The 25,665-nt window shown below is 49.6% G+C and overlaps 9 protein-coding genes across 9 annotated transcripts; 4 read left to right on the forward strand and 5 right to left on the reverse strand.

Moving 5' to 3' along the window:
- Positions 1-2,239: 2,239 nt before the first annotated feature.
- Positions 2,240-2,797, reverse strand: P153DRAFT_435775 (uncharacterized protein; the record flags this gene model as incomplete). The annotated part of the gene is made up of 2 exons (XM_033673176.1): positions 2,240-2,615; positions 2,668-2,797. 2 exons carry the CDS (start codon positions 2,795-2,797, stop codon positions 2,248-2,250), a joined length of 498 nt encoding a protein of 165 aa, XP_033518099.1. The 3' UTR covers positions 2,240-2,247.
- A 2,543-nt stretch (positions 2,798-5,340) lies between these two features.
- P153DRAFT_361831 (uncharacterized protein) lies at positions 5,341-7,169 on the forward strand (the record flags this gene model as incomplete). The annotated part of the gene is made up of 4 exons (XM_033667024.1): positions 5,341-5,404; positions 6,253-6,272; positions 6,336-6,410; positions 6,444-7,169. 4 exons carry the CDS (start codon positions 5,341-5,343, stop codon positions 7,167-7,169), a joined length of 885 nt encoding a protein of 294 aa, XP_033518100.1.
- A 3,053-nt stretch (positions 7,170-10,222) lies between these two features.
- P153DRAFT_401758 (uncharacterized protein) lies at positions 10,223-11,906 on the reverse strand (the record flags this gene model as incomplete). The annotated part of the gene is made up of 2 exons (XM_033671938.1): positions 10,223-11,476; positions 11,536-11,906. The coding sequence occupies 2 exons, from the start codon at positions 11,904-11,906 to the stop codon at positions 10,357-10,359; spliced, it is 1,491 nt and encodes a 496-aa protein (XP_033518101.1). The 3' UTR covers positions 10,223-10,356.
- A 630-nt stretch (positions 11,907-12,536) lies between these two features.
- On the reverse strand, positions 12,537-13,237 carry P153DRAFT_412598 (uncharacterized protein; the record flags this gene model as incomplete). The annotated part of the gene is made up of 1 exon (XM_033672110.1): positions 12,537-13,237. One exon carries the CDS (start codon positions 13,235-13,237, stop codon positions 12,701-12,703), a length of 537 nt encoding a protein of 178 aa, XP_033518102.1. The 3' UTR covers positions 12,537-12,700.
- Positions 13,238-13,502: 265 nt separating this feature from the next.
- On the forward strand, positions 13,503-14,176 carry P153DRAFT_361834 (uncharacterized protein; the record flags this gene model as incomplete). The annotated part of the gene is made up of 2 exons (XM_033667025.1): positions 13,503-14,025; positions 14,055-14,176. The coding sequence occupies 2 exons, from the start codon at positions 13,503-13,505 to the stop codon at positions 14,174-14,176; spliced, it is 645 nt and encodes a 214-aa protein (XP_033518103.1).
- Positions 14,177-15,991: 1,815 nt separating this feature from the next.
- Positions 15,992-16,733, forward strand: P153DRAFT_361835 (uncharacterized protein; the record flags this gene model as incomplete). The annotated part of the gene is made up of 3 exons (XM_033667026.1): positions 15,992-16,240; positions 16,289-16,622; positions 16,672-16,733. 3 exons carry the CDS (start codon positions 15,992-15,994, stop codon positions 16,731-16,733), a joined length of 645 nt encoding a protein of 214 aa, XP_033518104.1.
- A 1,672-nt stretch (positions 16,734-18,405) lies between these two features.
- Positions 18,406-20,063, forward strand: P153DRAFT_361836 (uncharacterized protein; the record flags this gene model as incomplete). Its single annotated transcript, XM_033667027.1, has 2 exons — positions 18,406-18,438; positions 18,531-20,063. The coding sequence occupies 2 exons, from the start codon at positions 18,406-18,408 to the stop codon at positions 20,061-20,063; spliced, it is 1,566 nt and encodes a 521-aa protein (XP_033518105.1).
- A 1,593-nt stretch (positions 20,064-21,656) lies between these two features.
- Positions 21,657-24,117, reverse strand: P153DRAFT_147976 (carbohydrate-binding module family 18 protein). Its single transcript, XM_033662172.1, has 4 exons — positions 23,535-24,117; positions 23,012-23,484; positions 22,030-22,951; positions 21,657-21,954 (listed from the first exon to the last, which is right to left on the reverse strand). The coding sequence occupies exons 1-4, from the start codon at positions 23,933-23,935 to the stop codon at positions 21,759-21,761; spliced, it is 1,992 nt and encodes a 663-aa protein (XP_033518106.1). The 5' UTR covers positions 23,936-24,117; the 3' UTR covers positions 21,657-21,758.
- P153DRAFT_147956 (uncharacterized protein) lies at positions 24,118-25,108 on the reverse strand. Its single transcript, XM_033662171.1, has one exon. It carries the CDS (start codon positions 24,955-24,957, stop codon positions 24,301-24,303), a length of 657 nt encoding a protein of 218 aa, XP_033518107.1. The 5' UTR covers positions 24,958-25,108; the 3' UTR covers positions 24,118-24,300.
- Between the last annotated feature and the right edge of the window lie 557 nt (positions 25,109-25,665).

Genomic DNA, 25,665 nt, shown 5'->3' on the forward strand with positions numbered 1-25,665 from the left:
TAAAGAGAATACACAGAGATGACGTTCATGGTGCACCGTTAAGACGAGATCGCTAGTCGTAGGTTATAGATGTATTTTTTCAGTAGTCTGGTGATTCCCCAGTGTTGTGGATCGGAGAATGAATGCACTGGCAAAGAGGCGGCTCTAGGAAAAGAGGCGGCTCTGAGAAACGAGGCGGCATTCATTAACTGCAAGGAACTTCGCTGATGCTGCCAAGGATTGAGAATAGAAGTAGGACGCGAGACGGATATTTGATCGACGCTCTCCCGACCTCCTCGCTCTGCATATCGTGTGTCGTACTCAGCGGTTTCCCGGTCAGCTTGCCCCGAGTCTCCACATTCTCAACCTTGCACTGCATGCCTGCATCCTTTCCCTTCATCTGGTGGCGTTCTAGAGACCTATATCAGCATGTAGTGGAGAAGACCGGCAGACATCGAGATCGTCGATGATCTGGCCGTAGATAGCCGTCGCAAACTTTCGTGACCCTAAGACCAAGAACAGAAGGAGTGAACGAGGTGAAAGTTTAATCGACGGCATCTGAGCCCCGCTACATACTCTCGCTTAATACCCCTCAGCAATCTACCAATCGCGTTCTTCTAGAGTCGCCCCACAAGCCCCGAGCCCGCTATCTTGCCTCAGGTGATGCAACTTTGCCGTCATCGAACGCACGCCCAGCAGGACATGGATACGTCTTACTCAACCACACGCGACTCGACACGCCCATCAACCGTAGAATTTTGGTAAACTAAGCTTTAGCTAGCAGGGGTTTAGAGCGAAGCGAGACCTTTAGCAAGTAGTTAGATCTGCACTGCTATCCAACGCCATAAGACAGATCAGGTTAGTGGCTATCGCTTCGCTTTAAACCCATGCTAGCTAAAGCTTAACCAACCAAAATTCTACAATTACTGAGATCACACCTCGTTGCCACTGCGAAGGAGGCACGCCTAACCTCCCAACGTTCTCCCCCGTAAATGCATCTTCCGCGACTGGAAGCTGGGTGTCCCAATCCCTTGCGCCCATCAAGCCTTACCTTGAAGATACGCTGCAATCTTCCACTAGCGTCGTTCCACTCCACACAGTCCTGAACGACACAGGCTGAACAAATGGCGCTTGTAGTGGAAAATGATGTGGGCAGTTGGCACGTGATTCGCGGGCTACGTAGCATCTATTTATACTGTGACAAAGTTTCCTACGCGCCAATCTCCAACGTGGAAGAACGCTGCTCTTCTGTAGACCGTCGTAAATCACAATGAAACACAAGACACGTCGGGAGTCCTCATAAGTGACGCGCAAGCACGAAAAATCGGTTTTACTCTAGAGACTCTCAATGATTCGAACAAGTGCAGTGGTCAATTCTGCTGCCAAACGATCAACCCGCCCGTCCGTGTCCCGCACAATCTATCCGAAATTCGACGCCATTCTTAGACGAAATAATGATGAATTGGGTTATGCATAATAGTTTGCAGCATGTAGGTAGTTCACAAGGTGCTTTGAAGAATGTCCAGCCACTAGATTGAATGTTTACTTTATCTGCACGGCAGCGAGGCAGCATGAACTTGCAACGCGACATGCGACAGCGCGTTGCGGCTTCGGCGGCGCACAATGATCTGGGAACACAATTTGTGGGTAAACGAGATGAATAGCAGATAGGTCGTTGACGATAGTACGGTTTGTGGGCATGGAGACAAGTTCACCGGTGAGTCCAAGCTACTCACTGTTTTCAGTGCCGTGTGCGAATATCAACACTACTCGCACCTTCACTACATCCTATCAATTTAGTCTGCGCCATCCTCGGACGAACCTTTCACACCGCATCACTCAATGGAGATAGTGGGCATCGGACATATTACGCAGAAACTGATGACCAGGATCTACGTGTAACACAGTATTAATGGCAGATGCAGTCAAACTCTACATTGAGCTACAAGGCAACGAGCCAGACGGGTCACATTTGTTGCACCGTATTCCTGCACGAATTGCCCATAGTACGTCGTATCTGGAAGAAGAAGGCAGTCATGCGTGGTTCAACTTATATGAACCCACGCCCCTCCCACCGTGAAAGATTCAAAAGAAACGGTGCATGATAAATATAATTTGTATTGGCAGTAACCTTACTGAACGCTGAACCAGCGCCTGGTCCCCATCACCACTCCGCGCTCACGCACAACACACGCGTTGAGAATGCACACCTGATCGACTAGAACCCAAGGCATTCAACCTGCTACTAGCAGTCACGGTCGCTGGAACCTAACCACCTGACGGGCGCGGAGTGTTGATTGTGGATCTCCATCTGAGCGCCGGAGTGGTCGGAGCAGGCAACATAATGAGGCGTCTGCGGGGGTCGTTCTCGGTGATCCATCTGCCCTCTGCGATGAGGTCTTCCATAGTTGGTGGTCGTTCTTTGGGCTTGACGGCTGGTACGGTCGACTTGGGTGAGATCTTAGACTGATCAGACTCGAGAAATGGGCTTGTTGTGGCTGGAGTGCTTGCTGCAGAAAGGTCGTCGTCAGATGAGGGGGGACTGTCTTGCGCGATGTGAAGGCTCCCGGTCATCTTGGATCGTAGGAGGGTGGCCAGCGGGACATGAACCTCGGCCTCCTCGTCACTTTCATCGTCTGATTCGCTGTCAGCAACGGTGGGAACCCGGAAATCGGAAGCAATGCTTACCTTGGGCGATCTTGCTAAGCTTACCCTTAAGCTTCTGATAGCTACATTCATTCACCAGTCCTGCATCGTCTTCCAAAGACTGTTGCGCCCCCTTCTGCACGGGCTCTGGAGTTGGTGGTGGGGTCAGCATGGTGGAGTTGGAATGTGACGACTATGGACAGTCTTGGGAGTAGTTGTTGCCGTGACTGCTGGGTTAGCTGTTACAAAAGCGTAGGCAGAGCGTCTTTTATCAAGGTCGAGGCCCGCCGCGGAGGTGGTGAAGAAAGGCGAGGGAACTGCCGCGTTGTGAGTGAGTGGACTAGCGCGCCTTTCTGTTCCCAACACTCACTTTCACTCCAGCGCCGACTCGCCGCACGAGAGCGACTTCGTTCCGAGACACTCCATATAGTCATGTGAGGCAACAACAATCTTCATGCCATAGCTCGAGAGTGCCACACGAAGGGGCGTTCTGTCAGGAGGGTCCACTTAGGTGACGGAGTTGCTGCGTAGGAGAAGTTCGCTACCATATCGTCATGTCGAAACCATCCCCCGAACTATGATGTAGGATGTCGGGCGTAATACCTGTTTTATTTTACGGCTTGCACACGCATAGTTTTCTGCTCAAACAGGCGAATGCACTTTTCTCTTTTCTGAATCTTAGTTTTGGTCTTGATGAGCCTTATAATCATTTCCTTATACAAGCCGCGTTGAGGTACACACATCCCGACGACAGATATGAACATCTAGTAAAACACTGCTTCTCATGTGCCATGTCTGAGAACAGCACAACATTAGGGAATACAGATGTTTGCATCTAAGATGCTGTATCGCCAGCGAACGCATACTAGTGTCCTACCAAGTTGATGTATGGCAGTGAGCAACAGTCGGTTCGGTAGTTCTAGAGAGGTGTTTGCGATTGTGTAAAGAATTGACGGCATGCGTGCTCGCAGGGGGATGTCGTAGCCATGACGGGAAATGTTGTCATGACGTGAAAGGAGGTCAGGGTAGGACGCTACTCCCAAGATTTTCACTGCATGCAAGGAGAGTTGATACATCAGTTGCAGACTTAGCTGAGTACATGCCGCGGTACGGTTACGGTAGTACTGCCCATGTCAAGTTAGTCACTTATTTAATCCAGGTGAATGGCAATGTTTCGATACACAGGTCTCCAGGTCAACAGGCGTAGAAATACCTACAAGTACACAGACGGGGTAGCCGCCGTGGAAATGCTAGGATCGTGTTCAAGAGCCAAACATCAAAGAGATATATATTCTGTAATGTTCTATCCAGGACACAACCTTCAACAACTCATTATACACGCTCCTAGTCTCCGCGAAGATACGTCTTGTGAGTTTGGGTTCGGGTCCCGCCGAGCTCAGTGTTTGGGTTGATGTGAGTAAGTTGGAACAGAAATGATCAGTAGTTTGCAATGAAAAAGATACTATACACACATTCTTAATCAACGTCTTATGCCGCCGCTCGATCGAGATTTCCCAAGGTGTGATGCCTCACTTCCAGGCAACCTTTTGAGTCATCGATCTCGCGCTTCTTCTTCCAGGAGACCATGATCCCAATCCAAATAGGCACATCTTATGGACCACAGCTGAGAAAGGTGACTTTGTATGTAATTAAGATCGTGACATTGTTCGCAACGAGTTCATGGGGAGTACAATAGAAAATGGTCACGACAAGGCGTTTCTAGAGCTGTGTTCAACACAGTACGGATATAGATAGACTTAGCACCTTCCTTTCCGCTTGAAATCTGTGTTGTCATGCTATGAGCCGTTTAAGCCAGATCTGGATGATTAATCTGGGGAAGCAGCGGGTTCACGTGACTAGAACTTGGAAGAGGATGGGTTGCGCGCTACGAAGACGTCTCACTTAGTTACTTGATCGCAGGAATTAGAAATTACGTCTAAGCTACGTGTGTTATATCTTGTTATCTTACTTGGATAGTCCTTGAAATTTGTGGTTTCATACATGTCTGTTCAATTCTCGCTTTCTTCTCTGATTGGGTTATTGCACGAGCTCCGCGGGCTGATTTCAAAGCCGGCACAGATTTCTCGGCCCGAACACCCTTCGTTTAGAGAGCTGCATCTTAACAAGCATACTGTGTTATCAGGCAAAGGGAGTGTATGTGGCCAAAGCATCACCAGGGTACTACCGAGCTGCTTAGTAACACGGGAAGAAACCCGCGCAGGATCAGTTGGCTTAAACCCTTGTCTTGGTCTGTGCCGTCTTCCCTGTTAGCCTACTGCGCCACTGTCTCTACACGCACTAATTTTGCCTGATACCACAATAGTTTGCTGCACATACGCGGTGGCTGAAATTGTCTCCTTCTAGGGTCTTATCTAAACGAGATGTTTTGACATGCAAGGAAGTGGATACAGCTGCATGAAACAAGGAGAGGATCTCGATGCAACATCTCTTTAAAGTAACTATGACGTCTAAGAACGGAATTGCGGCATTGCAAGACGCTGCAAAAGATTTTGAACGTCTTATAATATATAAACGACGCTGTCATGACAAGTTCCTACGACAGTTTCTAGATTCCAATGTTACGCGACTTGCAGGTTTGTAACTCCCCAGAAATCTCCATCCCGGGACAGGCACGAAAGCGGGGCTAGCTGCAACTCGTTCCCGTTAATAGCGTAACGGGAGATTATGCCGGTGTAATGACAGCCAGGTTCCAGCATGAAGGTTAAGTTCAATGTAGGGGTACCCCTGACTAACGTCAATATGGCAGATCAAGACAGGGGTAGGTGTGGGGATGTGGGCCGCGGAAGCGCTGTGAACGATCACTCTCCGTTTACTGGTACGCTACAACCGATGCATGCAAGATTGAAAATACAAAAACTACTCGTTGAGGTCCGTCAGTGTAGTTAATTTTAGGGCACATATTTTCAATTCAATGTCCAGGACGCGTGTCCTATCGTAAAAACCCGGCTCTTTTGGGAACTGCCAAGCAGGGGGAGTGGCGGCTGAAATTATAGGAGTTCTCTTGATTGGTTACATAGGCTTCAGATCGTGGGGAATAGTAAAAGATCCTGCGGCCGTTATCCCTTCCTAAGTTTAGCCTGAGTGTTGAGCCTCACACTTCCCCTGCTAGCAGTTTCTCAAAGAGCCGGGTTTAAACGGTACTCTCCTCACTTCATTCTGCGACGTCCATCTCTCTCTTGCAAAAAACAATGCAGCGCTCTGAATCGCCTGTTTCTTCCATGCGTTTGACCTAGCGTGTTTGTCAAACCTCACTGTAAGCGGGTCGTCGCATGACTATAGCCACTTCCAGTTGCGTCAAGCGTGAGACATGGGCTGACTACAGCACCTGATGGGCGTTGGATGATTCCTTGGTATCTGACGGGTACTGAACATTCCCCTTGGTACGTTCAGTTTCCAGCGACAGCGACTTTCACCAGGCAAGTTGTAAAAAACGTCAAGGGGGACACTTCGTGGAAAGATCAGCACAGCACAGCCTATACCGCCCAGCAAACCGCCTCATCTGTGCAGCAGAGTCCGCCTTTCAAGGTCTTTTGCCTAACTTTGGTTGACTAATTACAACTAGAGAATAACTGCACTGCATCGTCACCGCTGCTTTCGCCCTTGTAGTCCTCAAATACGCCGGAGATGTAAGTCCCATCTGAATTTATTTACGTCCATAACTTACAATCTCTTGGAATTACATCGCGTAGGTGACTCTTCGTCTGCAGACGCCCACCTATCTGCCTAGAGTTCCGCGTGAACTTCCGCACACGACTAGTATGCCCGTAAGTTCTCTTGGAGAATCTGACATCCGAAAGGTCAAGCCTCCGACCGCAGCTGGGGTGCAACATACGACTGGATCTAGCCCAGACGCCTCAGCCAGCAATGCGAGCGAGACCGATGTAACTCGCGACCCAAGTATCAAATCCAAAAACAATCTCACTGCCATTTTCGCGCATGTCTTCGATCTTTGCTGGGAGCAGGCCTGGGAGTACAAGTCCGCCATATTCACTAGTCTGTGGAGGGACCCCAAGACGACGATCATCATCACTCAGGGCGCTGTCCTCGGTTTCTTTGCCCTCCCTTCTCTCTTCTCTCTCATTGGATTTCGCTTCAGCATCCCCTCTCTCATCACTCATGCAGTTTTCATGGGCTTGACAGCTCTGGTGACCTATCGACTGAGTATCCCCCGGAATACCTCTCCAACCAGCTTCATGGTTCCCTTGGACGATGTGAACCAACTTCACAAGGATAGGGTACGCGTCATGGTGCGCGTGATGAATGCTGAGCTGAGCAAGCTGCTGGATGTCTTTAGCGGACAGGAGTGCAGAGACATGAAGATGGAAACGGCCAGGTTGATGGGTTTGCTGGGCACAACCCCTGTTGAGGCATCTGATCTTCCCGTTGCTGACCGGGTGAGGTCCGTTGAAGGGGGTGGTGGGTTCATCACAACTGGTTCTCTCGCACCGGCACCCTTTCATCCATCGGAGGGCCGTTTCAAAAGCGTACCATTCCAACCTGGGGCAGGAGGCAAATGGTATTGATGGCAGGCCAAAACGTGGCGTGGCGTGGATGAGGTGAGTTTGTTCAGCCTTGTTCCCGTCTACTCCCAGTTATCGCTAATTTCTCTGCCAGGTTGCAAGACAGTATATCACGCGACCACACTTAGATGATGAATTGGAGAGTCACCGACAGACTGGGTAGTCGGATCGAACTCGGACGCTCATAACACTAGTGGATTTCTGAAAATGGTCCTGGATATCATATGGGCATATATATCAAACGGTGTGCATCCAAGGAGATAACATTGGCAACAGTCCCTTGGTTTCGTTCATGTCAAACGGAATTGTTTGGTGGTATTCGGTGATAAGAAGGTTAGCGGGCGGCAGCATTTCACAGGAATTCATGGACTGACGGCCGAGCGGTCTTGATGGCGGCTCATAGCGATCAGATCATCTTGTGCTTGTCTTGGATAGTAATGCACAGTCCAACCCCTCTTCCGCGAATGAATTGAATGCTCTCCTCCTTCTGATGGTTGTCACTTACATCTTGTGTTTTGTTGTGGAAAAGTCGTCTCTAATCTTGCTCGTCTATTCTTGACGGGGCATTTCTTTTCCCATGACAAAAGCTCTATATACCTTCGTGAGGCGTTATTTTTGAAGGGCTAATTGAAAATTTGTGTCTAAGTGGAGTTGGTTACGAGGCTGAGGATGTAAAAGAAATAGTCTTGAGCTGGTCTTGACGCAACTAGTCACATCGTATTGTAGCGAGATGCGACTTTTCTAGAGGCAAAATGTCAGCTGGAGATGTCTCGTTATGGTGTTGAGTAGAGAGTCTGGGAGGGAGAAGGACACTCAACTTCCCACAACTAGAGTCGACATGCGACATGTTCTTCGCAACATGGTCAAATTGCAGTTATATTGATAGATTTGCGACATCAAGGGTGACACAGTCTTTCAATTTTACCCAGCTCAATCTTCGACCTTGGCTCAATGAGCAGCATATTCTAATAAGCATCGATGTCTGAAGCCTCAAGGTAGCGGCTGGTGGGTCATCGGAAACGCAGCATATCATTTAGCGTGTAGGAATAGATGTCTTCTGCTCGATTCCGTGAGTTACTCCAGTGAGCTTAATCCAGAATAACGCTCCATTTCATAAGTAACAACTCGATTGCTACACTAATTGATTTTTAAGTGACCTTTTCCTGCCGTTGCCTCGCAACACTGGATAACAGATTGATTTTCGCCTCTTCCTCTTGATTCGCGGACAGCTCAATAATCAAACGGGTGCAAGTTGCCCCTTTACCAGGTCCGAGATATGCCCGTAAGAAATTTGTTGTCTTGTCAAGTTACCTTTGATTTCTGTCGCCTTAGAAACTCTGCCGTCCTGTGTTCCCCTAGGGACAGACCCTTTGCTCATGATTTGGCCGGAATATGGGACATGTGATAAACTAATGCATAGGTTTATAGGAAGATATGTGACTAGGGTAACATTCTTCCTCCTAACTAGTCCTGATCAACAAGAAATTCTGCTTGCGTCTTTCAACGCGAACTTCCAATAGTTTTTGATTTTGACGATTCGTGCTGTGCTTGTGTCGTCGAAACTCAGATCCAAATCCCGAATACGACGATGGCTCAACTACACCAGATAGACGATCGCTGGCAAAGACTGCCTGGGGGAAAAGAGTGTGGCTACGGGCGATTATTTATACAACAAGATTAATGTACATTTGCTTAGTACTTACTGAAGCTACAAACAAGTTATGCACGCTCTGTGAAAACGGACAGACTACTGAGTATTCTGAGTACTTTACTTACCAGGTGTTAGACTGCGACAATCTTCTGTAACTAAGTGACAAATTCTGCGGATTTAATCTTGTTAACTTTCCAATTACCTTTTGTTATGCTCCCAACCAAAGCAAAAGTTATAGCTGCTACATTAAATTCAAACGTCTTTAGCATCATTTCTATAAAGATATCTAGATGATTATACATTGATACAAAACCAACGCTCTCCGAAGTCAGACGTCTTAATGGCGTGCCAAGATGAAGTTCCAAAGGAGCGGAAGTATACTGCTATGCATCAACAAGTTGCTACACTGCAACCTACTACAAGAAGTTTAGATAAAGGATAACCACATAAAGGCGTACATATTATATGTTAGACTCGATGATATTCTAACAAGGTGCCTGCATGAAATCCAACGTGTGATAATTCAACAAGTCACTTGTTAGACTTATACATGTGACACGACATTTGGATACGAATCGAACTCGACGAAGTAGTACTTCATCAAGTTTCGGAAGAGGTGTAGACCGTGTAACTGAGTGAGAAACCAACGCGATTCTATAGAATCCAAGTCATTAACCAAGCTAACTCTACGTTGAGATGAGCATACAGAAAGTTCTACACTACCTTGTAAGAACAGCCGATACAGTACAAAGGGACTTCAAGTTGCTGACGTAGATTCCGATATATATAATCGAGTGATACGTCTCCGTTCAAATTCCTAGACATAGATCTATCGAAATCTTTGTCGGGTTCATTGATGTGATGACGATGGGGGCATAACACGTAGCATGGAAAGAGGACAATATACTATTCTCTAGACTCCTTCGGCGAGCTGACACGTCTTATAGACGTTGAAGTGGAGCTGAGAAAATTCCTGCCAGAACAAATAAATAAACATTACGAATTGAATAACATACTTTGCTTGTTAAAACCTGGCTCTCACCAACGTACATTTCAATAGGGTTCTATGAATGTTGAGAGTCGTGTATATGCGCTATTCATGCGTTGTGATTGAGCGACGAATTTACTTCGAGCGATGTTTTTCATATGTTGTTGAAACTTTGTAGCGAGCCAAATTCGCGACACTTTGAGAGGCCGCTTGTCATAGCACTCAATTTTATGCAACGGTCCCGCCAGCATTTCACACACGTCCAATGTATGCAAGAGCAAAACCATCGCCTCACATGCCCGTGAAGGGGTATTAATTTTCTTGATACGACTCCCTACCTCAGTATCGACAGACCGTCAACATCCGCCGAACACACGACAATAACCACTAGAGCGCATTACTCAAACACGCTATTGAATTTTGAATTTCTTAAAGACATATATTATATTGAGATGCTGCAACCTCGACACGATCATTCCATGCCTGACCTTTGTAGAAACTATACACTGGAAGCATATATAGCACGTAAATCATGATACCATTTCACTGCCCTACACATTCCTCGCCCGTTTGCTTGCTGATGGCGGCGAGAAGTCTACGGCTTCGACAGCTCTCTTACAGTTTTCGAGCTCCTCGACAATCTCCTCCTTGAGCTTCTTCACTGGCGCCATAGCTTGCTCCACCGCCGAGTTCGCGGCGTCGAGGGCGTCATCAGCAGCCGCAATGTCGTTTTTCCAAGTCTCAAGCACATGAACTCTAGCCGTGAACTCGGCCATCTCGCCTTGCGCCAATGTGAGAATGTTGTCGAAAAAGTCGTCTTCGCCGAATGTCGACACCCTCAAAGCTTTCGCTTGCTCGAGTAAGTCTGACTGCCCTTGCGCTGAGGAGACTTTGCTAGTGGCAACCTGATGGCGTTCTTGCAGGTCGTCGAAGTCTTTGTACTCTACCTCTTCCTGCTCGTTGAATTGATCCTTGATGGCATCTGCATCGACTCTCGCGCGATCTCTAGCTGCACGAGCGGATTGCAGCTGTTCTGCGGCCTTGTAGAGATCTTGCATCTCCGGTGCAACAGCCCGTGCTACGCGCTCCGACAGGCTCGGAGCTATGACGCTGCCCCGGGACTCTCGGGAATTAGCGCGAGTGGCAGGTGAAAAGCCGGATCGGAGTGTCATGTCGTCGGGAAGGAACTGGGTCAGCACGGTAACCTCGTCAGAAAAGTCGAGAGGCGAGAAATGGGGTGAATGAGGGGGAAATCGCCGAGGAGACGCGAACGAGGTGCTTTCTTCAGGCACCGGTTGGTTGAGAACACTATCGTCAGGGAGGTTGTCAAGTGCCTTTTCACTACATCGCACGTTCTCGACTTCCAAATCAGCTGCCCCAGACACGCGTCGTTGCTTAGGAGCAGGAGGCAGGTTGTTTGTTGCCCACTCTGCAGCACGTAGATCTATATGAGCGGTATAGTAGTGCTTGAGCTCTGCTGATCCGATACGGAAGCGGCCTTGGTCGTGAAGCCTTCTCTTGTGAAGTCCGGTGCGGTTGGTGTCGAAGAAATCCTGGAGGAAGATAGGAAATGTGCGCTTGAAGTCCTGTAGGGTGGTCTGAGGGTGTTTCGCAATTTTGGCCAGCTGCTCGCAAAAAGCCTTGCTCGGATTCTCCGGTAGAGGAACGTCGCTGCAAACGTGCCACCAGTCGTCACCCCAACACTCAATGACTGCGCGCGATCAGCTTACGCAAACCAGTCACTGTGAGAGAACCTGCTGTGTTTCGTGGACCTCCACTTCCATTCAAGCCCCGAGCCCCAGTCGTTGTGTTGCAGGCTGAACTGCTGCGCGAACCAGTCAATGGCAGTGGCACTGCTGGAAGACTGAGGATCGATCGCCTTTCTCACGTGCAGATGAACGCCCAACCAGATACAGACATGCCAGAATTGTTCGAGTAGAGCCTTGTTGCGGATAATGAGCTTTGGAAAAGCAGAGAGACCGATTGCAGAGTCTGACAAGCGTTCGAAGGCCCTGAGCGATGCTGATGGGTCGTGTTCAGCGAAAATGTCCACAGCGACATGGAAGGATGCAACCGTCAATTCAACTCTCCCGTCCGACATACAGTGATGGCATTCGTTTGCAGTGGTCTGGGGGTGAGAGTGCTGGGAAGTTCAGTGTACAGGCGAGGTGAAGTGAGGTGAGAGAGCGGCATCGTAAGCAGCACGATGGGGAGGAAGGCGCGACGCTCATCTCGTGGAGCTCGCGAACGTCATGGTCTACATTCACTAAGCATCATTGTCTTGGAGTATGAAGTGACGGTGATTGTGGATGGCATTGACGACCTACACGACGCGCTTGCTGAGGTGACGGTTGTGTTGCAGTCGAGAGTGTGTCGAGGTCAGACGGCTGGGAAAGATGGAGTTTTGCCCGCCACAACCGTGCGCTGTGATTGGTCAAGAAAAACAATGAAGCACACTGGTGATTCGGGCGCACCGTGCGCAGTGAGTGTATACACAGTTCAGAGATGCAATGCTCAGATATCGTCGCGAGGGTGGCAGATAAGTCAACTGGGAAGTTTAGTTGTCGTGTTTGGTATTTATAATCCATTCATATACAGATGTGACGTATGGCACACTGCGGATCAGCCAATCATAACATCAAATGAAGCTGCTGAAGATCGATTTGCACGTGCGACCTTACATAATCTCACTAAACTCTTGTCAGCTTCTACACCAGTCCCGCGTTGCATTGCCAACATCAACCATCCCACCGCACAACACTACCCGGATGGTCGCCACAACGTCACCATCGCCCATGATGTTAATCCAGACAGCTGCGCAACCAATGAAAAGTTCATGGCAAATCTCCTGCCCGCCGCTATCCGAGCCATTTGTTGGCCTCCGCGCGCCACGCATCAGCCATGGCGACTGTTGCCCTTGAGATACTGCCTGTCCCTGGCGACAATCTCTGCAGTCTCCCCAGAACATAGCTCACACCATCCTGCTGCAACCTCGGTGTCTGGCCTCTCCCCCGCCCACCACTGCATGACGCCCTCCACGAGCCACGCCTCGCAGTCCTCCACGTAGTCTTGGAACCGCTGTCGCCGCACTTCCACTCGGTCTTCCCAGTCCTCGATTCGCTCTCCAATGCGGCCTACACATGCAACAAGCCGTGCAGCCCACTGTCCCACCGATACGATTATATCCCATAACATCTTCGCGACTTGGTCGCCCACACGAGCTGGGTGGGGCTGGCCATGCTTCAGCAGAGGCTCGGAAACGGAGCGCGTTGGTGGACTGCGGCGCGCGTAGTCACGTTCGAAGCGTTGCGACGGCGTGAGATGCGGGGAAGCGAGCGTGCTTTGCTCGGAGTTGCTGGAAGTCACACCATAGGAGGCAGCCTGGCGTCGCCGAGCCGGGATAGCCTCGCCGCACATGTCGTTGGCATTCATGGCGAAGTACAGTTGTGGAAATAACGTGTTTAGCAGGGTGGAGGTAATAAGCAGTACGCTTGCTGGGGTTTTGTTCGTGGTGGAAGCGCGGGTCCGCACAACAAAGACACATGCATGGACGCTTCGGGAACTAGCTGCACCCGCCATCTCGTTGATCACATCGACGACATTCCTCGACGGCTGTCAGTACCGCGCTGCTGCCCGTCGTACAGCACAACGACCCTCGACGCCGCATCGACTCAGCAACCCCACCAGCGCACCGAACATGGCGTGCTTGACTGTTGAGGGACACGAAGCGTTTGCGACGTTGGTTATGCTCATCTGCATGGCTGTCTTTCCCATGTTGCTTAACCTGCGCCCGTCCATGTGCTTCACGAAACGCGTTGCCTACACTGGCTTCACCACCGAGCTACGATCCCGCCCCCGCCAGCTTGATACTACCGTCAACGCGCACCCACCAGCGGCGTTCATACCATCATCAACACTGCGACAACCTCTGTCTGTACATTATCAACATCATACACGACTGCACGGTGTCTACGGCAAGTTCGTGGTGCAACTCCCTCCACGTCAGTTGAGGGTGGTGGCTACATGTTCGGTAACGACAACCAATACATGTGTAGATCACAAAGTTGTCAAAAAGGCCAGCATACATGCCGCGGATAACAAGGCTCTGGATGGACCAGCGGAAACACAGATGAAGGCATTGATGTCTAAAAGAGTTGGTTATGGGGGTTGGTGTAGCGAGGTTTTCACCGGACGTCTTGGTCAAGTACTACATCACAGGTGTAGGTAATGCAACTCCAAAAATACACAGCGATAGTCGAAATTTATCAGTATGAAGTGTCGTTCGGCACTCCAGAATTGCTTGCGCTTCTGTCATCTCGTATACTATACGTTGGCCAATACAGCGATGTTCCACAAAGTCCGCTCGATTGAATTAGATTATAATCAACCTTAGTTACTGTAAAGTAGCCACCTTTTTACGTTCAATGATTTTTGAAGCTGAAGCAACATGTCGTTTTTCGTCACTAGGAAGGAGGACAGATGCAACTTTTAGTTATTGATCTTGCAGCGAAGACTGCTGCCAGTACGGGATGGTTGCAAACGGCCACGAGTGTTACTTTGGAATTGCGAACATGGCCAGATACCTAGTATTGGGTTCGTATATGTGATGCTCAGTAGTGGTAAGGCTAGCATGAACTTCGTGATATGAATAACTTCCGGTAGGGCTGGAGATACGCACTCTCATCGTTACTTGGCGGTGCTGAACAAAGTCTGTTGCTCATACTAAGGATGCCTTGCGTAACGTGCAGTAATGGATCTTTGAGTCTCGGCGAAATCTTGCAAGGGAAAGAGTAACAGTTACAAGATTTTTCGTCCTTCGGTAAGATGTATGAAATAGTAGAACTGGAGTTGTACTCAACAGCCTATTCACTTCAGCGAGATCACAAACTCTGCGGTTTCACGGACAAGGTAATGCTTGGAGAGAAACATGGTCGGTTCAATAGACGTAGTCACAATCATCGGGCCGTAAGGTGAACGTGAGTCGTTCACACAGGAGGACAACCTCTACTCAACGGTCAGGTATTGATTCTCCATTCGAATCGGTTGTACGATGCGAGTAGGATACCCTGATATTGATCCTCTACATAGAAGTCACTTATTTCTAGCATCATTACATGAAACAGTTAACACCGAGAGTCCTCAGGTCGGCTATATGCTATTAGAATACCACAACTCTTGTAGGAAAGATTTCCAAGATCTTTTACACCGGACAGTGTTCGACGATCTCGGCAACGGTGACTACGCCATCTTGCCCGTCGTTGGACATGATTCAGCCTTAAAAATGTGCTACATGAGTCGTTGCCGGCTGATGCAAAGCCCAGACGTGTCTTAGATCCAGTGTGTATCCGAGCATTCTTTCACCAACAAAGCTTGTTTGATGTGTAGACCCACCGGAATTCACCGTCGGTAGCGGGAAAGATCTCTTTGTTTGTTCTGTCTCACTATTCAATCTTGCTTGCCAATACAGCTGAATTACGAATGACAACCAGACGAAACACTGATATTGACCATGAGTTGAAAGAACATAGATCAAATAAGCAAAAGTCAAGAAAGCTCCGAGGTACCGTCCATACTATATGGAGTGCAGCACCATCGGTTCAGATGCCTCACTCAGTCACAACACAGATATGCACTACTACTGTATGTTTGCTTCTTGTCTATCAATATGGCGCGGGAATAGTGATCCTGAATGCGCAAAGCCTCCAAGCGAGATGCCTGAGACCTCTACGGGATCCTGCAGATAGGACCACACCGCATCCGTTGCGACTCTCCAGGTGGTAGGTGACGCACTCTCAACGTATCAATCTTACTCATTAAGGCTTGAGGAATATCCAGTCGTGAACAAATCTTGAGATCGATGCCACCATAACTCGGCGTCTCGACAAGAAACTCTGTATATCAAAATAACAACTAGTCGCCGGCCTTTCTAGTGAGTCCGCCACCAAGAACGAAAGGATAGTGTTCATTGTCAAACGTTCTGAATCAGTTTCGCCCGGCACGTGTCTTACCTCCAATCTCAAAGTCACAACTTCCGCGAGAAACCAACATGGTCAACCCACGCGACAACGGGTCATCGCATGACTAAAAGTAACACGAGGGATCTTGTATTGGTTCCAAAGCCATAGGGGTTGTGTTAACTGTCTATGCATCAATTCTTAGTGTATAAGTACAGTACTTAAACCCGCTATGTCAACATTCACCAAGCATCCAGATACTATCAAGTACCCTTTACCACGAACAAACTCTTTCCAAAATTTCAACAGCCCATCTCCCACCGCCATGATCGGAATCACCGCACGCATGGTCGCGATTACTGCGTTCGTGCTCGCCCTTCAACTCCATAGTTCCTTCCTTGAGCATTACCTCAATTTTGTCACCGAAAGTTACAAGTTCTTCTCCCTCAATCTTCTCCAGCGTCTTCAGGCGAGTAATCTTGTATGTCACCTCTTCGTATCCTTCCACCCTGCAAGCTAACCAGTGTAGGTCGGAGAGATCTGCCAAACGATCTCCCACATCGTGCCATCATCTGTAATGGATGAGTTGGAGAGCCTCGCAAATGTAGCGCAAAACACGATGGTTCACGTCTCCCTTGTAGTCAGAATGAGCCTGTATACTGCAACCCGAACTTACAACGCTCTTCATCTGTACCTCAGCCCCCTGATTGCCGATATCGTTTTTGGAAATCTAAGTGTGCTGGCTATCAGTGTATTGCTTCGCTGTCTTGTGTGTACAACTCTGGGCATTTTCCATTGCCTCCAGGCTATGGGTTATACCCTCGGTCGTGTGGTGCAGATTCTCATGTTACCTTTTCGACTTGGTGAGTTTCCGCAGGCACTTGAGTAGCACTTACTGACAGCATTGTCTAGGGGACAAGCTGCTTACCAAGGTGTGCGGTATAACCTCTGGAAGGGAGGAGGTTTCGCGGTAGGCAAATGTGTGGAAGGTTCCCAGCGTGTTTAATTAGGTGCAGTATACTGGGTTGCACGAGGAATTGGGCGTATCTGGGGACAACAATGTGTATACAGAGTGCATGCCCAAGAAAAGCAGGCTAGAGGAACGGCCTTGAGTGATGTTAAGACTTGACCCGGTCTTTACGTTGATGTTATATGGGCAATGGGATTGGGTTTGGTTGAGTTGGTGTAGCAGAAACCGGGGTGACTGGAGCCGTATCCAAATATAATAGAACTTGAATAGCTTTCGTTTACAAATGGAAACCCTTTGGTCGCCATCCGACTGTCTGTAGCAAATTATCCTATCTACTCACCATGACTTCCAAGCTCTTGACACAAGTGTCCTGGGCATGTACTCTCTAATTCGTTTTGCAAAAACTGTACGGATCATCTCAACCATATACTTGATTCAGACAATCAATGTCTTGAAAGATTCTTATATGTTAAACTGGTCGAAGCTGAGGTATGTGCCAGCTCCGCTGCTTAGCCAGGGATGAGGAATAGCTTGTTTAGCAAGGGATCTATATCTCGTGAATCTTGATACTTCTACCTACATGTTATTCGACCTTGCCAGTCGCTTTGGATAGACCATGATAGTTAAAAGCTGCAACTGAATTGATTTATGTTCTTGACAATACTATTCCAAGTTGTGTCCGCCATTTCTTTTTAGCACAAAATGTGCGACGGGTTTCGTGAGTCAAGGGACGAAAGACATTGATATAACATAAACAGGAGCAAACCAAAAACTGGATTTGCATGAATTCGGGCAGTTTCGCTGCATCTGAGTAGGGCGGACAGCGTCAGCGGAGTTTTCTAACATGAAGTAGGATGCCAAAACTTTGAGTAGAGAATCTCCTTCAATGCATCGTTTGGGTTGCTCTAGGCACGTATCTTTCTAAACTTCTGGCGTGCGAGTAATCATCGCGTTTCGAGCGCCGATTCTGCAGGGGGTTTGTAGTAGGTCGTGCCAGCTGACGTAGACTTCGGCCAATCTAGCTTTGACTAGTAGGGGTAGAAATGGAGCGATAGGCGATGACTGCATTGCATCGGGTGGCCGTGCAGATCCTTGAAGGACTCGCTTCGCTCCAAACCCCTACCATATAACGCTCGAATCGAAAAAATATACGGTATACGCGGACAAACCCTGCAGCGTCGGGCCGAATCTCGGCTATGAAGCCCGTCGACTTGTCGGCAATTGGCAAGACGTTCAAGATTCCATACTTTTCCCTGGGCACAGAAAGGACGTTCAAGCGATAGAAGACTACAACACCAGCCATGCCACGTGGCAAAGTCCTTGAGGCATCGGGCAACGCAATTATTTGGTTAACAACTCCATCTGTAGGGAATAGTTGCCACGTGATCCCACGCTAACATCTTTTCCAGTAATACGCCAATGCACTCGTTAGCGTACAACGGCCCGAGATCAGTCGAGTCACGCTGAGGTCCTCAACTCACTCACTCATCACGACACCATCTGTCCAGACACCCCATCACATCCCTTGTCGATATCCTCATTACTATATTCCCAACCTTGCATCTTGGGCTCATGCTTCCCCAACGGTCACGTATATGACACAGGTTTGCTGGCATACTGTTCCCACCACGCTGCAGGCAGATTCGCGACGACTTCTCACCTTCTTCCGCCAAAACATGGCCCACCCACGCAGTCTGTTCGCGTGCATAGTTTGTTCGCGTACATGACGAGAACGAGGCTTCTTCAATGCTGGTCAGCACCATATTCATTACACATGATCCGCACGACTGACTCCCCACAGCTCAATATCGGACGATGTTGCCAGTGTGGAAGATGTTGCGTTCCCGTCACAAACTTGCGACACGCTCTGCGCGATGTTGCGGTGCGATTCATGCGCTGCGAAGATGTTGGGAAGGCTGGAAGCTATTCATCGCGTCGACTGCTGAAGCCTCGTTGTAGGAACGCCGACACCCGCGTGATGCGACACTACAGACATGCTACGACTTGTCTTTTCGCAGTCAGGCGTGCCGCTCACCCACCGACCGTCTCTGTTCCGTCCGGCGCGAACCGACTCTGCACCGTTGCGCTAGCGCGACTGGCTGCCCGCCAAGCTTGTTTGTGTCGCGCTCAGAGAGCGAGTCCAGCTCCAGGCGCCAGCCCGCACAACAACGCCACGACCGCTCCGCCGTACCGAACAAGTCGTTGTCACCGCTATGCGCTTTCCACACCCGCCGTCTCCGCAGTCTTGACAAGCCCCGCGCTCGATACGATCCGCTCTCACCCCACCTCGTATGCTTCGCTGTCTGCAACACACCCCGCTGACGGCTCTCTCGCGACAGCTCTTTCGCCCGCGGTCACGCACACACGCAGTCACGCACACACGCACACGCACACGCACAAGATGACATCCCGCTCGACGCGCAAGCCCGCAACGCCTATAAACTACAATGACGACCGAGAGATGCCCGTGGATAATGTTCTCGAAGAGGCAGCCACTCGCCGGCTGGGGCTGTGGCGTGTGGTGAAAATCCTCCTCGAGCGCGATTGCCCCGGTGCGAAGAAAGAATACATTGTCCAATTCAAGGACATTGACTCATCGACGGGAGAGCTGTACAAGCCGGAACGGGTATCAAGCGTTGGGGATGATCTTTTAGATGCCTGGCGTGGCGGAGAGGGCCAGCGCGTGGTAGGAACCGACATGTCCAAGGGCGAGATTCTGCACAAGCGTCAGAAGCGGTCATCGTCGGATGCGGGAGTCACCGAGACCCCAAGGCGCTCCACACGCAGACACCAGAAGATGGAGCAGAGCCCCGCCGACGTTCCTTGTGCGGTTGTGCCTACAATCGACATAACCACTTCCATAACCTCTGGCGCATTCAGGCTGCAGATGCAACAACACTTCGCTCCGGCATTCCACACTCCCGCCAACACCGCCGGCAAAGTAGAGGTGGCTGTCCAACTCCCCGCGCATGTCGTGTTTGTGTCATCTTCTCCATTAGGCCAGCTCCGCCAGCTCGCGCACAATCATATTGATAACCACTTCTCCGCTCCACACAACCTTGGCGCGAAGTTGCGGAACGCGATGGAGCTCAAGGGCGACCTGATCAAAGTCGTCCGAATGACCGCGACTGCTCCGGCCATTATTGCGGCGTATACGGAGGCGGCGAAACTCGTTCCAGGTGTTGACGATATAGTTGACACCATCGAGATCGAGCATGGCATCACTACCACCAGCCGCTTCCTTGCTGTGGGCGAGGACGTCGATGCCTTCATTGAAAATGACTCAGCTCCAGGCATCTCCATTGCCGGGGCCTTTTCGTCGCCTGAGCCATGATCACGTTCTCCTCGTCTTGAAATCTTTCCTCGAATCGGACAACCCGCAGCCTGGCTACTGACCTCTCCCATCGCCAACTAGCGATCCCTCCTTCCGCGACTCGCCGAACGACGAACTTGCAGAATTATACGTTGGAACTACCATGTCTGGAGTGTTTTGTTCCTGTCTCCAAGCTGCGAGTTTGGTTGTTAGGGAGCAAAGTGTGTCTGGCTGGTATGATAGTTTTCATGCTGTTGGACTTCAGAGATGACGTCTTTATCATTCACCATTATTTGAGAGAGTATATCCAGATAACCATAAATTCACTTCACTACTAAACACTATCGTGACACCACTCTCTGTACTACAAGCCCATGCTGACGCCGATTGATTACAGGCTTCTTCAATCCCCCCCCATCCCGTTCCAACCCAATCTCCACCACCTACCACGCTATCTCTCAGGGCTGGACCAACATGGTACCGACGCAGTTCATTCATACTCAGGGCGATACAATGTCATCCATCTCAATGTGGAGGCTTAGTCGTTTCCCTCCTTCCGTTCTAGATGTTGTTATCTAGAAATAATACCAAGAGACGGTTGATCTGCATTTTGATACTGTTATTGTGTACTCTTACTGATATCTACTGTGTATAAAGGGGCTGGGTATTAGCTTCTACACTGACTTACTATACTGTAATCTTACTGTGTTGCGTCTATCTGCTTGTACAACAAGCATTAATACGCTATAACCCTAAAACAATCGAGAAATAATGCTGTATTCTCCGCCATCACATCAACAGAAAGGCTGCCGATTACTCTCAACGATGCTATCCCTATCCTTTCAGTGCAACTTATACTCAAATTATCCACCTTTGCCTCCTCGCCTGGCCTTGTGTCTTTCCCATGGAGTTCCCTGTTGTAACCGCAAAGTATGGTCGTTCGATGGAGATAGCGTTCGGGATTCGCATAGGGAAGACAATTACCATGACAATGCTGGAACGGTTCATGGTATCTGGGAGCACGAACGTTGAGCACCGGGAAAGGAGGAATATGTTGGGCGGGTGTTGGGGATGGGTTAGCATGGGGATGGATGGTTTGTTTGGGCATAAAGTGGTGGCGTTGCGGAAGAAGATGAGCAAGGCAGAGATACCAAGGTAACGCAGTTCAATTAAGAGCCTCAATTCCGAGGCGCCATAGATCAGGGATCTTGGGATAGGCGGAGACGGGGGGTTAGTCGTGCAGAGCAGTACTGATTGGGCTGGAAGTTACTGCGTCTTTGGTATTAGAGAGAACGACGGGTCTTTTTCGGAGCGACTTGTTATGTTATCTTTTCAGCAGCGGTTGTGAGGGACAGAGAATAGATAAGTTAAGATGTGCAGGGCAGTGTACAAGCTGGCGGTAAGTAGGAGTTGAGAGGGGTAGTGATTTTGAAAAGGAAATGATTTCCAGGAGGATACATTATCGTGTTGTTTATTTGTTTGTGCTCAGGATATACAAGGCTTCAATGGTGGGTCTGGGATCAAGCGTTAGTGATATAGGAGACGAAGAATTTGTTATTACGGCTGGGCTAGGGGAGGGGAAGGTAGTGCATCAGGGAGATCTCTATAAAAAGTGGCGCATATGGAGTGCACTGAATTTTAGATTTACAGAGTATTACACGTCCGAATTCTACAACAAGAAGCTGATCGAAGCATTCAGTGTTTATGGCCTTTCCCTCAACTACACTTTCCATACCCAACCAAACATCCAGTACCGCAGTGTGTTGTAGTCGTGCCGCAGAAACCGCTGGCGCCGCAACATTGACCGTCGAAAGGTCCTCCCGCGCAAGTACGGCCGCCGTTCTTGGAGCCGCATGTCCCGTCGAGAGTAGGGATCTTGCCGGTCATGCAAGAGTTGGCGAAGGATGTTTGGCTGTTGTTCACTTTAGCAGATGGTTGCAGAGAATAAAGAGAATGATATGAGAAGGAAGGAGAAGGGAATACGTACCAGCCTTGGGCGCAATGAGTTACGGTGGTTCCGCAGTAGCCGCCAGATGAACAGCATCCGCCGAACGATGAGCCAGCACAAGTATACTTCTTAGTGCCTCCACAAGTTCCATCAGGCGATACGTTACCTGGTGTAGTACCAGAAGTTGTGCACCCGCCGAAGTTGCCCTGACAGCCTGTGGAGCAATGCGTCGTTGTACTTCCACAGTACCCGGCGCTCGAACAGCAGTTTCCGAAGCTACTACCGGTACATGTCATGCTTTTGCTGCCTCCACACGTTCCATCCGTAGAGATCTTACCGGCTCCACTGGAGCATGTACCGAATGTGGACTGACATCCTGCGGCACAGTGAGTGGTAGTGCTTCCGCAGTACCCTGAAGCAGAGCAGCAGTCACCGAATCCACTACCAGGACAAACCATTCCTTTAGTGCCTCCGCAGGTGCCATCGGTGGAAATCTTGCTAGCGCCCGATGAACATGTCCCAAAAGTCGCCTGGCAACCGGCTGAACAATGTGTTGTTGAACTCCCGCAGTAACCGGATGCCGAGCAGCATTCTCCAAAGCCACTTCCACCGCAGGTGTAGCCGTTCTGTCCACCACAAGTTCCATCGGGTGATGTTTTACTGCTCCCTGTGCACGTACCAAACTTGCTTTGGCACCCGGCTTGACAGTGCCCAGTTGTACTGCCACAGTAACCGCTACTCGAGCAACAGTTTCCAAAGGTACTGCCAGTACATAGGTATCCGTTTGTACCGCCACAAGTGCCGTCTGGCGAGATGTTGTTGGCAGTGCAGTTTCCGAACTTGGTTTGACAGCCTGCTTTACAATGCGCATCTGTACTTCCGCAGAAGCCAGAGCTCGAGCAACAGTCTCCGAAGGTAGAACCTTTGCATATAAAGCCATTTGTGCCACCACAAGTGCCATCTATCACATTTCGAGTCAGAAAAGAAAGATCGGAATTAGAAGAAGAGCTCAACAACTTACCAGGGCTAATATCACCGGGCTTCGGTGTCGGCGGCAAAGTAATAGCAGGCGTACTGCAATTTCCATACCCAGTCTGACATCCCGTCCCACAGAACTGCACTTCATCTCCACACTTCCCTGAGCTCGCACAGCAGAACCCCCAAGCCACATTACACACTTTGTAATCATTCGTTGGGCCACAAAGCCCATCAGTTGTGTTTCCGTACCACCAGAACGGTAAGGGATCCTTTGAAGGCAAGGAAGCGGGCGCTGAGGTAATAGGGCTCATGGTACAGTTTCCGTACAAACAGTTGTCAATGCCGCAGAAGTTTGTGCTGTTGCCACACGTGTTGGATTTGCCGCAGCAATTTCCCCATTTTCCACCGCATTTGAGGTTGGAGGTTGCTGGACCGCATTTCCCATCGAGAGAGTAGGCGCTGGGGTCGTTTACGCTGCATAGACCGCCTACGCAGGTACCGGGTGCACAGTCTTCTCTACATTACTCTGTCAGTAGCCGTCTTTGGGGAGAATGTGTTTTACTGACTTTGTATTACCGCATTTCCATGTCTCTCTATTACAGCACTGTCCGCCAGTATATCCTAAACAAGATGCATAGGACTCCGGCTTGCAAGTCCCGTCCGGCGTCGTTGCTACCACGGTACCTGCTACGCAGTATGGCTCGCTACCTTGGATGCTGGTACAGTCTGGATCTATCAACGGGTTGAGAAGCATGAACTTTCCCAGACTGATGCTGTATGTGTTGGCCAGCTCGGTGCATGTGTAGTATGTCACCTTCTCTGGTGCAGTGACATTGTAGCGGCAGTTTACCTCGGCTGAGACGCCAGGAATTACGGCCAGCAATGGTGATGTTAGCCAAAATGTGAGCTTCATGTTGTTGGGTATGAATTCACAGAGTTGGGGTGTGGGTCTTCCTCCTATGTACATATTGTAGGTTGTCTAGCTTGTATTTCCCTCTTGGCAATCATTACATGTACCATGGGCTGCCGCCAAGATGGTACGGCGGCACTGCCTGGTAAACAGCTCGCATGGAGAAAAGTCTGTGTTACGCCGTACAGTAGTTCAAAGAATATAAAGCGGGGATCATTGATTATTTCGGGATTGCTGCCTCTTACGAACAAGGCTGTCATCGAAGTGCATGTGTGGAGAAAAGATGGGACGATGAATTGCCACTTCGGCTATGCATACTACTGCAGGTCGATTATAGACAAGCGAAACGAAATTAGGCGCTTAGATATATGAGACGATGAATGTCGTTGCGCGAATAAGAACAATGCTTGGACAAATCTTATTTAATGCGATGCAAGGCTATTCCGGTATACAGTCTCGATCGTTTCCAAGTAGAACGCTAACTGGTGTCCATCCTCATCCATATCATGACTCACGTCCACACCTAATCTGGTATACGGACTCTCTGGGGTACCCTCTCCAAGACCGAGACCGGTAAAATAGAAGCGCGCACGAGTTTCCTTCTCTGGGCCCCAGATATCGCAGCACCGGCATAGAAGCCTGCGCAGGGGTACGGCGTAGTCGTGAGTAGCCTGCATAAGTTGCTTGACTGAGATAGGCCGACCGTCCGTATTTTCAACAAATCCTGGTGCTGGTGGGTCTTTTTCAGCTTGTTGCCAATGCTCCCAGGCATCTAACGGCTCTAAACTGATCTGTACGCGAGACTGTGGAGGATCTGTCGCTGCTTCGTCTGCGACAGGGTCCAAAAAGAGTGGTGTCCATTGCGGATTATCTTCAGCATCGAGAGAGAGGATTTCTGCCTTGGAGGGTGAGTCGAGGACAGACCACTTCAGCCGGTAGATGAAGACCCTGTTCACGTCTGTCGACGCTGAGTCTTGCGCCGGTGGTGGAGTTGGTGGTGGTGGAGGGCCAGGCTGAAGGGGAGCGTTCGTCGTGAAGGCTTGGAACGTTGTTCCCGTCTCTGGTGACCAGGTGAACATACTACTGGTATTGGGGGGTAGGTCGAATAGGGAAGGTAGTAGCGTACTTGAGGAAAATAGCGACTGACAATATTGACTTCAACGTGTGTTCTCGGCTTGAGGAAAGTATCTAACAAAAGGTTGATCCTTCGGTCAAGATAAAGTTCTTCAGTAGGACGGCACGACTTAATAGCGTCCGCGGCTATATGCTGGCACATGCTCAACGCTAAGAAACCTGCCTGATTGGATAACGCTAGCGGCCTTGAGCATGAATGTTCCGCCGAAGTATGTTCCCGCGAACCGCCACTCCGCTTAGCCGCTCGGATGGATTCCACCGATGACATCTTTCTTTCCCATTCTACAAAGCCATAACCGAAGCACAGACAGTCTTGAACAGAGGATGTCTTTCTCTCTATACGTGTGAGGAATGGGATGCGAGGCATCCCATACCTACTCATGGCAGGCTTCTAACTAAGACGATTTGATATTAATAGATTCCCATCGAATGTGCGTAGTGGCGATATGGCATGGATAGTTACTTCTTGTCCGGCGGCCCGTTTCTCGGCGCCAGTACGGTATTACGCTCGAGCGCACTTTGTTTTACCGTCTTGGCGATATGTCACTTCGCCCGTTGTTGGCTTTCGCAACTTACAGAAAACCTAATATCCTAAAGACCCTGAGAAAGAGTCGAAGCGATGCCAAAACGAAGGTGTATCTCCGACCGGCAGA

The sequence above is a fragment of the Dothidotthia symphoricarpi genome, assembly GCF_010015815.1.
Source record: "Dothidotthia symphoricarpi CBS 119687 unplaced genomic scaffold P153scaffold_27, whole genome shotgun sequence".
NCBI lineage: Eukaryota > Fungi > Ascomycota > Dothideomycetes > Pleosporales > Dothidotthiaceae > Dothidotthia > Dothidotthia symphoricarpi.